This window comes from Prosopis cineraria, unplaced genomic scaffold, assembly GCF_029017545.1.
Source record: "Prosopis cineraria cultivar Desert tree isolate PC_DT_omini unplaced genomic scaffold, ASM2901754v1 PC5, whole genome shotgun sequence".
Classification (NCBI taxonomy): domain Eukaryota; kingdom Viridiplantae; phylum Streptophyta; class Magnoliopsida; order Fabales; family Fabaceae; genus Prosopis; species Prosopis cineraria.
In genome coordinates, this window is record NW_026555336.1 from 33,179,083 (window position 1) to 33,197,637 (window position 18,555).

At 32.9% G+C, this 18,555-nt stretch overlaps 3 protein-coding genes and 1 long non-coding RNA gene across 8 annotated transcripts; 3 read left to right on the forward strand and 1 right to left on the reverse strand.

Annotated features, from left to right (window-relative positions):
• Positions 1-1,025: 1,025 nt before the first annotated feature.
• On the forward strand, positions 1,026-7,672 carry LOC129311210 (uncharacterized). Of its 4 annotated transcripts, none has more exons than XR_008593258.1 (3): positions 1,026-1,719; positions 3,609-3,743; positions 7,533-7,672. XR_008593258.1 is itself a non-coding variant. In XM_054953337.1 (3 exons), the coding sequence occupies exons 1-2, from the start codon at positions 1,156-1,158 to the stop codon at positions 3,731-3,733; spliced, it is 654 nt and encodes a 217-aa protein (XP_054809312.1). In that variant the 5' UTR covers positions 1,039-1,155; the 3' UTR covers positions 3,734-3,743; positions 7,533-7,672. The 4 variants fall into 4 exon arrangements, 3 of the variants coding, with proteins under 3 accessions (XP_054809313.1, XP_054809312.1, XP_054809311.1); XM_054953337.1 differs by having other exon boundaries at positions 1,039-1,719; positions 3,644-3,743; XM_054953338.1 differs by lacking the exon at positions 7,533-7,672 and having other exon boundaries at positions 1,028-1,719; positions 3,609-4,022.
• LOC129311213 (uncharacterized) lies at positions 6,890-10,161 on the reverse strand. Its single transcript, XR_008593259.1, has 3 exons — positions 10,043-10,161; positions 7,462-8,238; positions 6,890-7,360 (listed from the first exon to the last, which is right to left on the reverse strand). It is a non-coding gene; the product is annotated as an uncharacterized LOC129311213 (long non-coding RNA).
• Positions 10,162-10,243: 82 nt separating this feature from the next.
• LOC129311211 (uncharacterized) lies at positions 10,244-14,105 on the forward strand. The gene is given in 6 exon segments (XM_054953339.1): positions 10,244-10,799; positions 12,758-12,857; positions 12,939-13,080; positions 13,396-13,443; positions 13,445-13,504; positions 13,576-14,105. Coding segments are annotated over 6 exon segments (843 nt in total). The 5' UTR covers positions 10,244-10,444; the 3' UTR covers positions 13,714-14,105.
• A 1,434-nt stretch (positions 14,106-15,539) lies between these two features.
• On the forward strand, positions 15,540-18,549 carry LOC129311668 (serine/threonine-protein kinase VIK-like). Of its 2 annotated transcripts, XM_054954064.1 has the most exons (4): positions 15,545-16,106; positions 16,232-16,306; positions 17,613-17,727; positions 18,248-18,549. In XM_054954064.1, exons 1-4 carry the CDS (start codon positions 15,804-15,806, stop codon positions 18,346-18,348), a joined length of 594 nt encoding a protein of 197 aa, XP_054810039.1. In that variant the 5' UTR covers positions 15,545-15,803; the 3' UTR covers positions 18,349-18,549. The 2 variants fall into 2 exon arrangements, with proteins under 2 accessions (XP_054810040.1, XP_054810039.1); XM_054954065.1 differs by lacking the exon at positions 16,232-16,306 and having other exon boundaries at positions 15,540-16,106.
• The last annotated feature ends 6 nt before the right edge of the window (positions 18,550-18,555 follow it).

An 18,555-nucleotide genomic window follows, 5' to 3' on the forward strand; every position in this document is an offset into this window, starting at 1 on the left:
ATTTTTTTGTCAATATCAATGCTATTAGAACTAGTTCATGCATTGAACGGGTAAGAATACTAGTTTATTGAATTATTATTCAACCGGTCACAATTAATTTTTTTTATTATATTCTTATTTACAATGTAGTGAGAGTGGTAGGGAACATATAATGAATGAATAAAGTTATTGAACTAAATCTTTTTATTAACAACACATTTAAATATTTAGTCATTGATAGAATACAAAGATATTGTACAATATTTATATAGTTGACCCCACTCAATAAATAGGCTTATTATTGTGGTTGTACCCTTATTTACTCTAATTATTTCAAAACTATTTTCATTAAGCTTTAAGGATAAATTTGGTAATGTGACAAACATTTTTATAAATACTTCAAAAGCCATACTCCCTCCAGTCACGTACATAGGTTGTCTTGTAAAAAAAATTGTGATCTGTAGAAACTACAAGTCATTTTTTTAAGAAGTGGCGTAGCATTAATTGCTTGACTCTAAATTTGTCATTCTTCTCAATTTCTAATGAGAAGATAAAAAATGTTCGCTTTTTAAATTTATGATATTTATTATGGGCTGGAAATCAAAATAATTTTTAAACAATTTCAATAATGTAACTAACTTTTCTTTATTCCCATAAATTAATAATGTGACTCATAATGAGGAAAGGGTATATGTTTTGAAGCAAATGGAGTATATGAGAAGACATACGTCATTTTCTTATTTTTATTATACCTCTTTCTACTATCAAATTTTAATTTTTGGGCTTGTGTACGTAAGACAACACAATTTTTTTTTTTTTAGCTGGTAAATGTGAGCACTCCTTACTATGGGAATAATTCGAATCAAATTATAAAATACTAATTCTTTTTGTTAGTCTCAATTTATTTTGTTGGTTAGAACACTTTTGCATAATTCAGAATTTCAAGAAAAATCTGTGTGGCCCACCATATCCTCTAAACTAAAAGGCAACGTAAGGTGGCAAATTAAGAGCAGTCCCAGTTAGATAGAGCTCAAATTGAAACCCTCCAACAAGAATTCAAAAGGTCCACGTCCACTCCCTGATATTTTCCTATTACCATTTAGATATTTAACCATTTACGAGCCCTAGTCACTTCTTAGTTCTTATACCAACTTAGCCAAACCGTATTTTGCAACAATGGCGTACGTTCCAGATAGAGATGACGACGACGACATTAACGAATGGCAACAAGTTCAACACCCATTTCTTGAGGAATCCCCCTCCACTGTGCACCAATCGAGAGTTGCATCGAACAATTTTGTGATTGAGGACAATTACCTTCTTCACGATCGTCGATCTGCCACTATAACTCCAGCAAACCCTGAAGATGATCAATCCTCATCACAGCCATCTTCACCGGCTTCGGCATCGTCGAGTTGTGTGAGTGACGAGGATGTGATTCCGATTCCATCGCCGACGCAATCGGAATGGCGGCTCCGAGTGGCCAGTGAAGGCTGGAAGCTATTGAAGGTGCGGTTCGAGGCGATTAGAGACGGTGTTGTTAGGGCGGCTTCTAAAGTTCGTGATTATGCCATATGCCTGGGGGCGTTTTGGTCAATTACGTGCATAACTGGAGTGGCGTTGGCAACGGCGGCGTTGTTGGTTTACGCGGGGATTCAACGTGGGCGCCGGCGCCGGCGGCGGACGCTTCCTCAGCAGAGGATGGATCATATGGCATGCCTTGTCAGAGAGAGAGACGAGGTGAGGATATGAACGGCAATAATTGATTTTCGACCTAACCGTCTAACCCCCGACGCTTCACTATTATGCACCGGTCATCCCCCACATACTCTGACACATCCACAAACGCTATTTTTCTGGGAAAATTTTACCCGGCTCTTGACTAAATTTAATTTCAGTTAAAACTTTTAAAATTATAAAATTTTAGAGTATATGTAAAATATTGAAATGAAATTAAAAATTTAATTAAAATAATTTTATTATCTGAAGTTAGAAATATGAATTACTAATGCAGGAAAGGAAATCAATATACATGAGTGAAATTTGCAACTTTTATTAACAATATAATATCATTATTAATATAAACAAGTGAAGTCAAGCACATGAAGGAAAAATAAATAATTGATATATAAAAAATAAATAATTAATATAAGTAAAATTAAGAGTTATAAATCTATAATGGTGTTATGCTGTTAGTGAGAGTTTTAAATTTTATTTACATTAATTATTTATTTTTCATACATCATTTGTTAATTTTTCTATATGAAATATTCATGTGCTTAGTTTCACTATAAATAATAAAATTATTTCAATCAATTATTTGATATCGTTTCAATCCCATATAAAAAATACAGCATATTATAAAAAATACAATAAAATACAATGTCTTTTGCCAATATAAAAAATACAAAGTAGATTAAGAGAATTTTAATATAGTAAAACTCATTAAGTTATAGTTTGTGGATTTTTTTGGGAAAATTTATTATATGTTTTTAACTTGTTATGAAAAGTTCAAGGAAAGAACATTGATAATGTTTGAGAAATTAAACTTTACTCACTTTTAAAATTTAAAAATTGAATTATCAATATATATATATATATACATATAAGGAAAAATACACTCAACTCATTTTATCTTAATTATAGAAACCCCCAACCTATTTATAAAACTTATACAAATTTTCATTCAAAATCACGAATAATATAACACATGCTTCTCTTTGATTTTTAAGATTTTTTTTTATCCATCCAAGTTTCAATCATTAGCTTACAAGGAAATCATATATTTTGAAGTAAAATATCTCTATTTAATATAAATATTATTTAAGGGTCATTTAAACTTTAAAAAATAATTACAATACACACATTTCTTTAATTTTTATATTATTTTACATTCTTTATATGATAATTTTTAATTTTTAAATATATATATATATAAGTAAGAAAAAATAATGTTGCAAGCACATGTGAATAAAAAAATTAATGAGTTAGGACTTTAATATAATAGGAGATAAGTTAATTAATATTCCCTCCGTTAAAAAATGTAGGATATTTTTTGAAGAGTTGAATGTTAAAAATTTGTAAGGCATTTTTAGTCTTTTAAGGTATAATCATTTTTTTTTCAAAAATATCTCTATTGATAATGATTTTATATTTATTGTAGGGTGTTTAATAAGAGTAAATATGAGAAAATAGGTTAGTTTAAAAGTAGTTAATTACTTTATTAAGAGTAAAATTTGGTTAAAAATGTCTTATCTTTTTAAACTAAGGGAGTGTAATTTATGTTTGTTTTGTTAATTTTGAAATAATTTATGTTTACTAATTTTCATATTTTGTAGAACATTTAAGTAAAAATAACCATAAAATTCTTTGAACTGGAAGAAGAGAGAAGGGCAATCAGATTTGGGAGATAAATTAATAATTTTAAATTTCTTAACATGATTTTAATTAATATAATAAAATAGTTTATAATCTTTGACAAAATATTTCTCATCATGAACAGGTTTTGAAAATAAAATGGGAAATTTATGTTGTATTTTACTCTATATTTATGTAGAAATGATTAGAAGTATGTTTTCTTGTAAATAGAATAATGTTTTTCTATCCTTGGAAATGTAAAATTTACAAAGGGGAGACGCATGATGGGACAAGTATTTGTGTGCAGAGAATACACCAGCTCTTGCTTCAGATTGCCCATTTGAATGAAGCATTGTCGTCAAGGCGCAAGGTTCCTGTGCTCCGAGTCAATGCCTGATTACATTCATGTGAGTTTTCTGGTCTTACTTTGTCCCCACCATAACTAATGTCCTATGTCAACCATGTCTATAGGCGCTTCTTTCTTGGAATATACATATGCCTTACACAAATACAATAATGCTACTCAAGGACAATATGTCTAGCTAGTTTTCCCATTATATTTTTATTTGTATAATTATCAGTATTAATTATTTTTAATTGGTACTCGATCTTATTCAAAATGTAATCATTTTCTCCAGATTAATCTCATTCTCAAATATAAATAATTTAGTATTTGTGAAAGAAAATTACCTTCTTGCTCATTGTATATATTCGCCTGAATTTTTGTGTCTGTAAATTTATAACATTCTGTTCACTCATTATAAATTGAAACTAAGAGTGAGAAAGAAAAATAATACTCTCTCTAGTTCAAAATATAAGTATTTTCTCTCAACTAATCTTAGTTCAAAATATAAGTAGTACATGTGAATTTTTTTTCATTTTATTCCTTATATTTATTAACTTAAGATATTTCTATAAATGTATCTTTCACTCATCATAAAATATATTAGTGATTGAGATTATGGTTAAAAAGAGAAAATAATACATATTTTTATGAGAATGATGATTTTATTGGTATGCAAAAATTTTTCAAAAGTTACTTATATTTTGGGCTAGAAGGAGTATACATTTTCATGAAAATAAATTTGTTATTGGTATGCCTATATTGGGACATTTTTTCTTTAATTAAATTAAAAGGGAGAAAAAAGAGGAAAATTTGAATTGAAAATTAAAAATAAAAATGAAATAAAATTAAGAGCATATGACTAACAATAGACACGATAATGTATCTCTGGTTAAAAAAAAAAAAAAGACACGATAACGTATCCACAGTAGACAACTTAAATAGTTTTTCCACAAGTATATCCAATGACCAATATATTATTGAATTGAATTATTTTGGCTAAACTATGTATACATCTTAAGTGTATGAAATTATGTATCAAGAAAGTTATTTAAGTTATTTATTTGTACATAACGTGACTTGAATTTTCTAAACTAGCCTACAAAATGAGCCGTAAGTTGAATATAATGGCTATTCAACTTTGCAATACGAAAATCTAACTATTGAAATGATTTAAGAAAAAAATAAATGAGAAATAATTGAGATTAAAATCTTGCATTAAGTATTACTCCTTCTGTCTCAAATCATGAGATATTTTTTTTTTAAAAAATTATATATATAATTGAAATTTATTAAATACAGTTTATAATATTATTCTTTTTTTTATATAAATTTAAAAAAAAAGGACCTTTCTTTCTTTCTTTTTTTCTTTTTAGAAAACGACAAACTAATCCCTCAGAGGCAAAAAGGATCCAAGCAAAACACACTTGGGCCCAACCCACAAGAAAACGGACAATAAATCCTTCGATAATTAAATCCACTGTGACACCTCCAACGATGAGAGACAAGTTGTTGCTCCCGAAGAGGGTGATTCATAGGTAAGCTCCGTCTCCGGCCAGCTGAAAGGCATAGAAAAGAGAACGAAAAGTTCTCTAAGGAATGGCAAAAAGCCATGAAGCAGCAATAATCGTACGATATCCCAAAGAGCCTTAACAAGAAAACCTACAACATAAGAAGAGAGAATAAAACCAGTAAGACACAAGAAATCTTGAAATGGCACAAAGCCTTAACAAGTATAACCTTTAAAAAGGATAAAACTCAACCCAAGCTCAGCACCCGAAGAAGGAACAGAAAAACAAGAGACGGAGTAGCCTGACATAATAACCAACATTTATAACACTGCTCAATTCATAGATGAAACTATCGAACAGAAGAGGATCGGAGGAGGATTAAGAAAAGCAATAAGCCCCAAGTTGAATTTCCTAAGAGACAGAAACATGAGAAGAACCAACATAGAAACTAGGAAACAGGGCAAGGTAAGATAGAGCCGAATGAAAATGACGGTGGCAAAAAGAAAGAGGAATTCTTCATAAGGAGGCGAAACCCACAACTAGAAGACTAAGTATGTGGGTAGGAGAGAGGAAGGCGGTGGAAAATAGTGTAGGGAGAGATAGAGGGGTTAGATTTAGGAAGAAGAAAGAGAGACAAGCTCTCCAATAACAGCAAAGAGCAAAAACAAGGAAGAGAAGGAGGGGAAAAAAAAAACGAACAAAGGCAAACTAGAAGAGATGGTCACGGTGGTAGGCTGGTAGCAGAACGAGAGAGAGGGGGAAAATATATTTAATATTTTAAAGAATGATATGGCGTATCATTAACGAAGCCTGTAATTATTTTTTTTAAAAAAAAAACATGTTATATTTTAAGATATCAAATCACTTTTAGAAACATCTTATAAAATAAGATAGAAAGAATATTATATAAGTATCTAAAACAAAATGTAAAAGAAGTGGTTATTGCTGGTTTACAGTGCGTTTGTGAGATTATTTTTAGCGGTAAATTGAATTGGGTGGGATGACTAAAATGTTTGGCCATTATTCGAGAGTTTTTTTTTTTTTTTTAAATGAGGGATGGAATGATAAGGAAGAGCATCTATAGCTATCCTTTGCCATTAACAACTTGATTTTTTTTTTCCTTCCAAATCAGAGGGTCAAGGATAAAATAGCATTAATAATTATTTCATTTATAAAATTATTTCTACTATCCTATTAAAAATATCTCACATATTATTTTCATTGTCTTGCCATTTCTCTATTGCTACCCACCACATCTCTCTCACCTTTGAATGCTGTTAGGGGTGAACATCAATTTATTTGGTTTAATATTAAAATATGTAAAATCAATCGATCAAACAATACTAAACATGTACACCAGATTGAATTGAATAAGAATTGAATTAAAATTTAACAATTCAATTTGATGGATTAATTTAATTTTTTGACTTCATATTAGACTGCTTGGAATTGGGTTCATTTTTTAAATATTAAAACTAACAAGATTATAAAATTGGACTTTTTTTATATATAAATTTGGGCTTGATAAGAGCTCATTTTCAACATCTGATCTGACCAACTGTATTATGCTTCAAACTACAAATTGGTAGCAGAGAATGAAGGGGGAAAAGAAAAAAGGCCACCAAAGAAAAAGGCCACCCATTTTTCTGCATTCCAAATACATTTCAAGAAAAATAAATTTAAATAGGATAACAACAAATATATAAATTAAACATTCTTTTCCTTCACTTTGTATCCCATTCTTATCAATCTAACCAAACTCTAAAAATAAATGTAGTCTACAAAAACAAAAAACAAAAAAAACAAAAAACTTTTCAGTGAAACTTACCCATAACACATCAACATGTTTATTTATGACTAACTAATCAACCTACCTTTTGATGCTGGTACTGAATATGAACATTTGTGTTTTATTGGTCCTGGGACTTGATAAACAACAACATTGAGACCCAGTAAAATTAAAAAAAATTGCACACACAGAGAGCCACCTCAACAATCAATTAGCTTTGCAAAGTGACAGTTCCAGATTTGAAGCAGCACAGAGAACATGTAGTGAAAACTCTATTCTCTCTCCTTATGTGGGAAGTACTTTCGAATCATAATCACACTTTCCATTGCTCAAATGGCTCAGAACTTAACATGAAAGAGCTTATATTTCTGTGTCCCCCACCTACAAATTCCCAATAAAAGACCAAGAAACGAAATAAATATAGATCCCTTGTTTACAAGATGCACATAAAATGCAATGAGCAATAATGATATAGGAGAAACCTGAGAGATGGGAGTTGCATTTTCATTGCACAGACTCGTTAGACTTATTTTTAGCATATTGTCATTTCCAGGCTCTGGTACTTTATATACAACAGCTCCAATAGCCCTACAAGAGAAATGGAGGCCTTGACACCGGGGGTATCAAGTCTTCCTTGCTAGCTATGCAATCAAAGGGTATTTGAAGGTTCAAACAAATATATAAAGATCCATAGGGAAGAATTTACAGGAAAGTTGTTCATCCACAAGATACACATTCATAACTCTTTCCAGAGATCATGAAGCCTTTTACAACTGACAACAGTTAAGGAAGAAGGCAATAAACAGATACTTGGGCGCATAAAATCCAAACAGTTGAAAAAATCATCAAAATCATAAATAGCCACAGATAATCAAATAATGGCGCCATAATCTGGTCAAAGCTTGAAAGGAACAGACGGCATAAACAAAAAAGAGCATAGAAGCAGAGATAGAGACAGAAGACGGACCTCACAATGCTCGCACAATGACAAAGGCAGAGATTGAGCTGAGAGTGAGCGAGTGAGAGTCGAAAACCCGAGATCTCGACTGGGAGTGTGAGAGACTCTTCACTGGAGGAGACTGTGATAGAACAGACAACCTGAGATGTTGACGCGCCGAGAGAACAGATCAAGAACAGGAGCGCGTCGATTGGAAGTGTGAGAGACTCTCTTCAATCTTCGTTGAAGGAGTAAGAGTCAGGTTTGCGGGTGGGTTGTGGCGGTCTGCGACTGGTAGATAGCCAGAGATGAGAGCCTGAGACTGAGAGAACAGGGATGAGAGAACACGAGTCGCAACTCGCGAGTGGTGAGAGAACAAAGATGAGAGCTTGAGACAGAAATTAAATGAATGAGGGTTCGGGTTTTAAGGAACGTTTATCAGATCATGTTTTTATTTTTATTTAAATGTAATATTAATAAAATAAAATAATTAATCAATTAAATATAATTTATAAATTAATAAATTATATATAATAATTGAGTCAGTTCAATCTATTTAATTTTAAGCTGTACTAACAGAATCAAATTAATTAATTAATTTTTTTTAAATGAATCATGTTAAAAAATGAAATAGGCTAAATTAAATAATAAAAATTTAATTTGATTTTCGGTTTTAATTTAATTTTGGTCACCCTTAAATGGGACAACTCTATGCTCTTTTTACTGTGCACCAAATGTGCTTGCTCGAGTTGCCTTGTTCCTTGCTTTTTATTTTTATTCTTTTGTTTGAATGCACTGTTGTTTGAGTCATGATCTATTCATTGCTTTCTCTTTTTATTTTGTGTCATTTTGTCTGTCTCCTACATCGTTGCTTGTGTGGCAATGTGTTCCTTGCTTTTTTTTTTTTTTTTTATTATTTTGCTCCGCCAGGTTAATGCATTTCAGACCCTGTAAAATCCCATCCCATGCCCTTCAATTATACGCTGCCTCTCTCGCTTTCTTTGTTGGTGTGTGTCTGTGTTTATATATAATATTATATTATATATAGACAAAATATTGACGTTCTAGAAAACACTGATTGGATGCTCACAGAAGTGTACAAAAAGATCTTGATGGTTTTAATGTCTTTTGAGAATAATAATAATACATTCTAATCTGTAGATTTAAGTTGAAAACCAAGTTATTTTTCTTCTTAATTTTTTGAATACCTTATTTTCATCGTTAATTATTATTATTATTATTATTTGTTGAAAAAATATTATAGTTATTTAAAGCGCATTATTATTCTATTTAAATTTACTCATATGGATAATATTTAAAAAGTTTTAATTCATTTTGTCTAATTTATTTTATAATCATTCCAAACAGGTTATGTAAAACCATTTCTTTCTATAAAAAATTCTCAAATAATAAAAAATTTTATTTCATTCTGTTTCATTCTGTTTCATTCCGTTTCACTTTATTAATAACCATTCTTTTTACTTAATACTAGATTCCCAAACATACTCTTGGTGTCAACGGGCCAAAAGTTTCACTTAATCAAACTAGTTTCTATATTCAAGATAAATTAGACTAAATTACATTATACTCCCTCTAATTTTATAAGTAAATTACTTTCAATTTATTTTATTAGAATCAAGAAGATAATCATAAGCTATTGATAATGTCTAAAAATTTTTAATTTATCCTTATTAAGTGAATTATATTTAAAAAAAAGTTCTCTCTGTTTTCATTAAACAAAGCAGGGGGGGACACTGTTACCCTACAATACAAGAATGAAAAGAGCAAAACTTCCTAGGAAAGGAAAAACGAAGACCAATGGACAACACAAGAGCTGGTTTGGAAATGTGATAAGCTTCAACATTGCCTTCTCTATAAATGAATCCAAGATCAATAGTTGAATATCAAGGAAATTTTGGCACTAAGAGATCAAATCTCATTGAACATGAAAATCTCTCTCTCTCTCAACTTGTTTTATTATATGTATATTTTTACTCTATTGTAAGGAAGAATTAAAAGAAAATAATTAATAATCTATTTTTATATAAAAATAACTTGTAAAAACACCCTTAATTACTTTTTAAGAAAATAAGCTTTGCAGGAGGGGAGGAGGCATGTGACATTACCTGATATTCGAGGAGCGGGGAATGAGGATTCATGTTCAATTCGACTTCGATCATCGTTCTTCAGATGACTCCAACTTGAAGCCCACGTGTGGAGCATCCATTTTCCTTCACGTGGACCCATCCTTCAGATGAGAGAGAAAAAAATCCCCCCAGATTCTGCTTGAGATTCACATTTCCCATTTTTCTTCTTCCTCCTCCTTTCTTCTTCCCTTGTCCGCACTCCATCAACTACCACCTCGACAGTCCTTCACGGCGAGAATTGCTCTTATTTCTCTTACTTTCTCTTCCAAATTAATCCAACTTCATCACTTGACAGAATCCGCCTGCGAGCTTCGTGGATTGAAGAATTCGTATATGCCCAACTGAGCAATTCGAGGCATTCAATCAAATCAACCAAATCCCATGGATTCGCTTTCTTCGGTTTCGCCGTCCATGGTTTTACCTCCCAGTAACCTATTTCATCGTCAAGCACGGAGAATTCATCTGTTTTCTTGTAATCCTCGTAGTCGTATTCCGAGGCTCGCTTCAGTATGGCCTAAATCACATAGAAGGCGTTTGAAACACGTATCCTGCAACCTGGGTGGTGGAGAAGGTGTTAAAGGAGAAGACGACGATGGAAGCGAAGAGGTCGAGAGGGCCCTTCATATGGACGGGACCATTCCTGGGACTTCCAACGAGTTTCTGAGGCGGGTTTCGTCACGTGCTTATGACATGCGAAGACATCTCCAGCAAAGTTTTGATAGCAGCAGCTACGACGGTACGGTTGGGACTCGTTTTTCTTCGTTGCCTTCAATTATCTTATCTGGTTCCGATTCGGCAGATATTTGTTCTGTTTGCTTGTGGTCTTAGCTTTTTATTATGCTTATTTTCCTTATGGATCGTATTTCTAGTCTCAATTGCTTTTGTTGGCTGGCTGGCTAATGGTTATGATGTTTCCTATATGATGTCATGTTAATTGCCTTCCCAATTTCGTTTAGGCAAACCCTATTCAAAATCAACTTAACTGCACTGTATGAATAACGTATGCTTCAAAGACAGTTTTATTGTGGCTGGTAGATATTCGACGCTACAAGATATGACATGATACTTCCTCACGACGGGAGCAGATTCTCTCCTGCTCCTCCCTCCTGTTCTCTGAGAGCAGGATTTTTTTTTAATTTTTCTTTTTCTTTTTGAATATAAACTGGAAATGCATTCAAATAATGAAGAAACAAGAAAAAACAAAGTCATACAGGGAGCCAATCTTTCATCATTCGCCTCCTTCAGAAGCTGGGGAATGATCAAAGATACAAAAAGGGCTCTCAATATTGTGTGCTTTTCTTGCTAAAGAGTGCGCTTTTCCTACAACATCCCTGTAAACAAAATTGATAGAAACTACCCAGTCCCTATTAATAGTATTACAGACATTATAAATAATATCACAGTATGGGCGCTCCAGGCTGTAGCCTCTAGTGATGAGATTGATTGCTTCAATGCAATCAGAGTATGCTTCGATCTGTTTGAATCCTTTTGCCCAGCACAGGTTGACTCCTGTACCTATAGCCATAAGCTCTGCTATAGCTGGAGGAAAATTCCCTAGTGTACAGCAGAATCCAAAAATCCAGTCACCATTATCATTGCTAACTTGACCTCCACATGTAGCTGTTCCATTTTCTTTAACTGACCCATCCACATCTATCCGATCCATTTTCCTTAAAAAATCCTGCCCTTGCGAGGGCAGGATGGAGCAGGAGGTCCTGCTCCCCATCAAGACGTACGCTGTATCTGTTTCACGTTTGGTGTCACTTACATTGAATTTAAATCTCGTCACTTCAATGGCTACATAATTTCCCGTCTGCTTTTGCTAGAAGAAAATAGTGCAAATTTTAGATTATGTCACACCCCTTTTGTGTTTTGAAAGGGTCTATGAAGATTGGTTTTAATTTTTTTGGTAAAGAAAGAGGGCCTAAGGCCCATAGGTTGTTATAGTTCTTTATTTCTGTTCAGAAGTGGACCTTTCAAACAATTCTGACATTTATTTCCTATGCATTATGATTGTTTAAAATATTCTCATGCTTAGTGTGTCTTTCCCTTTCTTTTTTGAAGACCTAAAGAGATTTCTCTTGGAGATAGAAGTTTCAATCCTCCCTGCAATGGATACGTACTCTATTAGTTTAATTAATATAATTTATTATAATGGTGTAAGACAGATTGTATAATAGTTAGATCAAGGCATACTAAGATTGATTTAGTCCAATTGTAATGTCTCTTAGTTAACAACATTTCAAAAGCTTGGTATATAATAGATCATAATAGCCTCGTACAATCTATGTAGCCAACCCCACTTAAGGGGATAAAGCGTGTTGTTGTTGTAACTGCCTCTTTCTGTTGTGATACTCTACTGTCTGTATTACCCTTTGTCAGTATTCCCTTGTATTGATGAGTCTTCTCTGTGCTTCTTTACAGTTTTTCACTGTAGGCATTTATGGCAGTTGGTCGTTTTTGGTATAACTTCACCTGGAAAATATTATTTCATGATGTATCATGTATGTATAACTTCACCTGGAAAATATTATTTCATGATGTATCATCATGCATGTAGTATGCCGACTCGCTGAGTTACAGTGGAGAAAATATTTTGGATTACCTTCCTAGTGTTTGGGTCTGTCGTGATTCTCTTGGCTTTTCTTGTAGAAAGCATCAATATTTCCCCATCTTATTCATTCTTCTCTTCAGTTTTAGATGCCAACCCATGGAGAGAATCTTCAAAGCCTGTCTATGTACTCACCCAAAAGGAAAATCAACTGTGTACAATGAAAACCCGCAGAAATAGAAGGTTTGGATCAGTTTGTTGTGTTCTTTTCCTCCTGATTAGATTGGCAAATTTTTCTGCCTGAGTTTGGTTTCTTTGTGACAGTGAAGTTGAAAGAGAGCTTGGATTGTTATTTTCTAAAGGAGGTAACTGGAGATCTGGGATTGGAAATCAGTCCAAGTCCAAACAAGCAAGGGGTGGGACAAAATTTACAATGCTTGTGGAAGATATCAGAGAAGGAGTGCTGGTAAGTATTTATACAAAATTCAGGACTAAACTCCTCCCTCATGCTTACTGTTCATCTAATTGCTTTGTTAAAAGCTGGCAGCATTTGGCGTACAAATTGTGTTACTGTTTTTTGATATTAGTCTGATATGCTACTAGATTAATTTATTCTTAATCTGTTGTATCACTGTAAAAAAGCTGGATCATGTTACTATAGTTATTGCACTCTTATTCCAGTGAAGCAACCATGTCTATGACGTTGTGGACATGCTTATAGTAATATACTAAATTTGAATCATAACATTCGAATGCCTCAATGAATCCATTATGGTTGCAGGTATTTGAAGATGAAAACGAAGCAGTAAAGTATTGTGACTTGTTACAAAGGAGGAGGTCAAGGTTGTGAAGGCGTGGCTGAGATCGAAGCCTCATCGTATAAAAAAAGAGCAATAATTCTGTGGTACGCTTCTCTGTTTACTGAAATCTTTACCATAAGTTATCTCCTTTTATTCTGCAGGTATTTGATCTATGCCAGAGAATGAGGGCACTTGCTGTTCTGTTCCCGGCGAGGGGGACACCTCCTCTAACCGGAAAGTTTGAAGCTCAATCTGAGAGCCCGAAAAGGTCTCTTGAAGATCAAGATGACTTGATTTGAAATTCTAAATTCCGTGTGGTGGAGTCAGCATCCGGATGCTTATGCCCCAGAAAAAAGAAAAATATATGAAAATTAGTTATTGAAGCTGAGGAACAGATCCTACTTGCTGAATATTTTAATAATTGAATGTATATACCATGTACATTGATGCTCATTTTCAAAGTTTGGCTTTTGATTTGAAATCTGAAGCCATCTTGTGAGTTACAGGTTAAAAAATTCTGACGAATCTGAATAAATGGGAAGCTATTGTTTTGAAAGTACTAAATCTTGTGGACGTGTGGTTGTTGGGGTCAACGAGGAGGACTTTCATGTTTACTTTTCAATTATCGGACACTATAAAGTAAAGATTGACGCAGCCCATAAAATTTAATAATATGATAAATCTGATCTTATCTTTTTCTCTCTATTTCTGTTTTATTTCTTACGCTTAAAATTATAAAATATTTTTAAATAAAATTTTATATATTAATAAATTTTATTAAATATATTTAATAATTCTATTTTTTCAAATAAAAATATAAAATTTTAAAAATGTTTATAATTTAATTTATTAAAAAATAAAAATTAATTATAAAAAAATATATTAAAATAATATATTTAATAAAATATTAATTTATTTTAAGTGTTTTATATTTTGAGATAAAAAATTTTATTAAAAATATTTTATAATTTTAAATATTGAGAGTATTTTATAAAGCCCATCCCCTTCCTAAATTTTCCCTATAGCCATGCATTATGCATATAATAATAACATCTATACGACAAGCAATAAATGCATAGATACTGATAATGCGTGTTCAACTCTAGCATTGACAAATGACAACTATGCCAATTTGCAATTTTATAAGATTCATGTTGTTTTTTTTTAATCTTTAGTATTAGGACGTTTGGAACGTTGATAATGATCTCCAATTCTCTATATCTATCTCATTATTGGAGTTGTGGCCATCGCTAACCATTGAAAAAGCAACATCCCAACGAAATATTTATAATAAATAAATAAATAATGAAAGAATAATGATCTATATTGAAACCAAACCTAATTCAGGTCATTTTTCAATATAATTAGGGATAATGAGCTTTCAGTCTGTTAAATTTGTTTCCCTTATTAATTTAGTCTTTTAAGTTTAATTTTTATCAATTTATTTTTTATATTTTTTTAAATGATCATTTGATTTCTTTTTAGTTTTTAAACACATATTCACTTTTAAAATAATCTAATATGTAAGTAGATTGATGACTTGACTTGTATGCTAGCCAAATAAGAACAAATTAACCCTTAAATTAATTTAAGTTTTATCAATATAATTCCTAATATTGTGTTTTGTTGTTTTTTAATTTTAAAGTCTTTTTTTCTACTAACTGAATAATTATTCTTCTTTACATTTATCTATATAGTTGTTATTAGTATTTGTTACTCATGTTAGTAAATTTTAATAGTGATACTTCATTTTTAAATTATTAAGACAAATTATAATCGAGATAAATTTTAAAAATTAAATTTAAAAATTAAATTAATAAGTAAGATAAATTTAAGGCATTAAAATTTGCATTATTTATAATTATTATCGATATAAATGAAATAGTATAAAACTTGTGGCTTATTTATGAAATTTAAATTTAATACTCCCATGCAGCACAAGAGACCCGCTAAATGGTAAACACCAAAAGTTGTCACACAGCCATTGGTCACCCAACTATGAGTAACGGTGAAGACAATATGAAAAGTTGTGTCAGTGTCACGTAGAGTAGAATATGCTCTACAGCTACAGAACACGCAAGAAAGAGGAAGAGAGAAGAAAAGGTTAAAAGAGAGTGGCTTCGCAGGTAATAAATAATTTGTAAAGACAGAACACAGAATCAAATACTGTTGAATCAGTAAAAAGCAGAAAAACGGATAGAGAAAGCAGAGCCCGCTTTCTGCTCTGTACATAGAGATTTTCACAATATACATTCCAATCTGTACTCTAAAAATAGCATTCTCAAAGAACCAACCGATTAACCGTAATAACGATCGTGCTCGGAAATCACACCCGTGAGCACGCGCCAATTCTGGAGAAGTAGATTGATCTGATCCGTTTAGTGAGGACATGAGCTCCGACACGTCCACTGGCGGCGGTTCTTCCAGCGGTTCTTCATCGGCGGCGGGCAGGGACAAGAAGAGGGGGAAGGCTAAAGTGAGTCGCACTTCAATGATACTATGGCATTCGCACCAAAACGATGCCGTCGCTGTCCGGAAGCTTCTGGAGGAAGATCCGTCGCTTGTGAAGGCCAGAGACTACGATAATCGCACTCCACTTCATGTGGCTTCCCTCCATGGTTGGATTGACGTTGCTAAGTGCTTGATTGAATTTGGCGCCGACGTTAACGCTCAGGATCGTTGGAGAAACACTGTATTGTTCTCTTTTTCACCTAATTTTTGCTCTCACTTTTTTCTGTGTGTGTTTGTGGTTATGAATAATTGAAGTTTCATAACTCTTTGAATGCGTTAAACTTTTTTCCTCCCCTTTCTTGATAGCCTCTAGCTGATGCAGAAGGGGCTAAAAAGTATAGCATGATGGAGCTTTTTAAATCTTATGGAGGCTTGTCTTATGTAAGTCCGTAGCTTCTCTCTCTTTCGAATGTACTGGGAATATGAAGATGCTCTTTCTGTTTTGTTGCACCTTTATATATTTGAATGTTCTACGTGCTTTAGATGGTCAGAGGTTCATCAGCGCTCCCTCTTTAGGAAATGCTTTTCCATTAGATACCCTTTCCAACTTGCAGTTCGTTGCAGCAAGCTACAACCGACTACCGTACAAGCGGCTCTCCATTTTCTTGTTCCTTGACTTATGTAGTCATTATTTTTGTCTCGAGTGTCAGAATGTTCTGATGCAGACCATTTTTTATCTACGTTTTCACAAAATCTGAATGTCCACTCTTCCAGTAATCTTTTCTGTGCAGTTTATAGCGGGATCTTGCCGTGTTCCGTCATCTCTGCTTACTTTCAGATATTACCAAGAGCAGACCAAATTCTCTTATCATGACTTCTGCCATCTCCTGTGTGTTGTGGAGTCATTTAGTTACACTAACATTGGGGAAAATCTGGGATTTTAGTTGGATGCCATGGGGAAAAATTATGATGAGTCACTAAGTCTAAATTTTGAATTCTGTACAAGCATTTCTTAATCCTTGTTAAGTCTCATAAGATGGGACATAAGGTATAACAAGCTGCATGCATGAAATCCGTGACATTTTATGAGAACCTTTTTTTTTTTTTGGGAAAAATCATGAATATGATGAAATTAATGATTCATATTGACTGATATGTTTTGAATGTGAGAACACTAACAAGGAAGGCAAACTATGAGCAGTAAAAAAATTTTATTTTCTTTCGTTCATAAACAATTTTGCTTAACTAGGAGTTATATAATTCGTTCATAAAGTTGTCGGAAATGTGTTTTTAATATTCAGTAGTACATTCTGGTCATATATCCTCCTAGTTCAGAGCGATTTCAGTTTTTGTTTGTTCTTGGGTTTTTGGCAATGCTAAGAAGAGAAAGGCTTTATGGCAGTGTGCAATCTATTCTGTTTTATGTTGTATAAGAATGAGGGATATGGTGCTGTTATTTTTAAGAATCATTTCTGGCTAGTAGGATTGTTATAAAATGGGATTGTTTTTTATGGACTCCCCTTGGTGCTTGGCCATGATAATTTTAAAGTAGTCGTCTTCTAGCAGAAAGAATGGGGAGATATATTTTATCGATGATCCTATACCTTAACGTTTTATGTCCAGCCCATGCCACTTGACAACTATGGGAATTCTGAAATTAATTGCTTCTGAAAGAACTTTTGACGTCTGATTGATTTATTTCTTTATTATTTATTAGTGTTTCTGAATCTTATATATGATGGCACAGGGCCAAAGTGGCAGCCACACTGAACAGAAGCCCGTTGCACCCCCATTGCCTAACAAGTGTGATTGGGAAGTCGACCCTACTGAGCTGGACTTCTCGCATTCAGTTCGTATTGGGAGGTGTCTTGACATTCTCTTGCTGCTTGCACATTGAATGCATCAAGACCATACCAACTGATTTGGAACCTTAAAATGTGCATTGGTCAACTTTTTTTGTGCAGTAAAGCATTGGGTTTGCACTTGTTTCATATCATGCTTAGTCCTAAGATTTTAATTTTATTATGCTTCAAGACATAGTAATTGCACATTTTATGGTTGTAAGGCTGCCTTTTACCAATAATGCAATCTGCCATTTCGAATTCAGTTTATTTGCAGTAACCTTTCTGAAGTTGTGTTTCTTTTCTTTAGCTTTTCCATTGTTTATATTGTTCCCCCTGTATATTGCACTTCATTGTTCATTTTGTACAAGATACTTTGGTTTTCTTGCATCAATTGACTTTTAGTTTGCACCCCGACTCTCCTGCTGTTATTCTTGTGCTTTTGCATAGCTGTTTATATCAACTTGTATTTTGCAATTACACTGTTGATGAGCTAAATTAGCGTGCAAAATTAGTTTTACTGGTGATGTATGCTTCCTTCAGGGATCTTTTGGTGAGATTTTAAAAGCCCATTGGCGTGGGACGCCAGTTGCTGTTAAACGCATTCTTCCATCTCTTTCAGATGATAAATTGGTGATGTAAGATTTACTCGCCATTCTTTTGCTCCTATTATTTTTCTCCTAACGAGTTTGTGACTGATATCTGGAGACGTAAGACTCAAATACCATCTGATTGCATGTGATTGAAGAATCTGTTAAAACTAAAGCCTTGTTTTTACATGTCATCTTTCAAGTTTGGCTCGGGGCAATAGGGAACCAATTCAAAGATGACATTAGGTTCTTGTTAGGT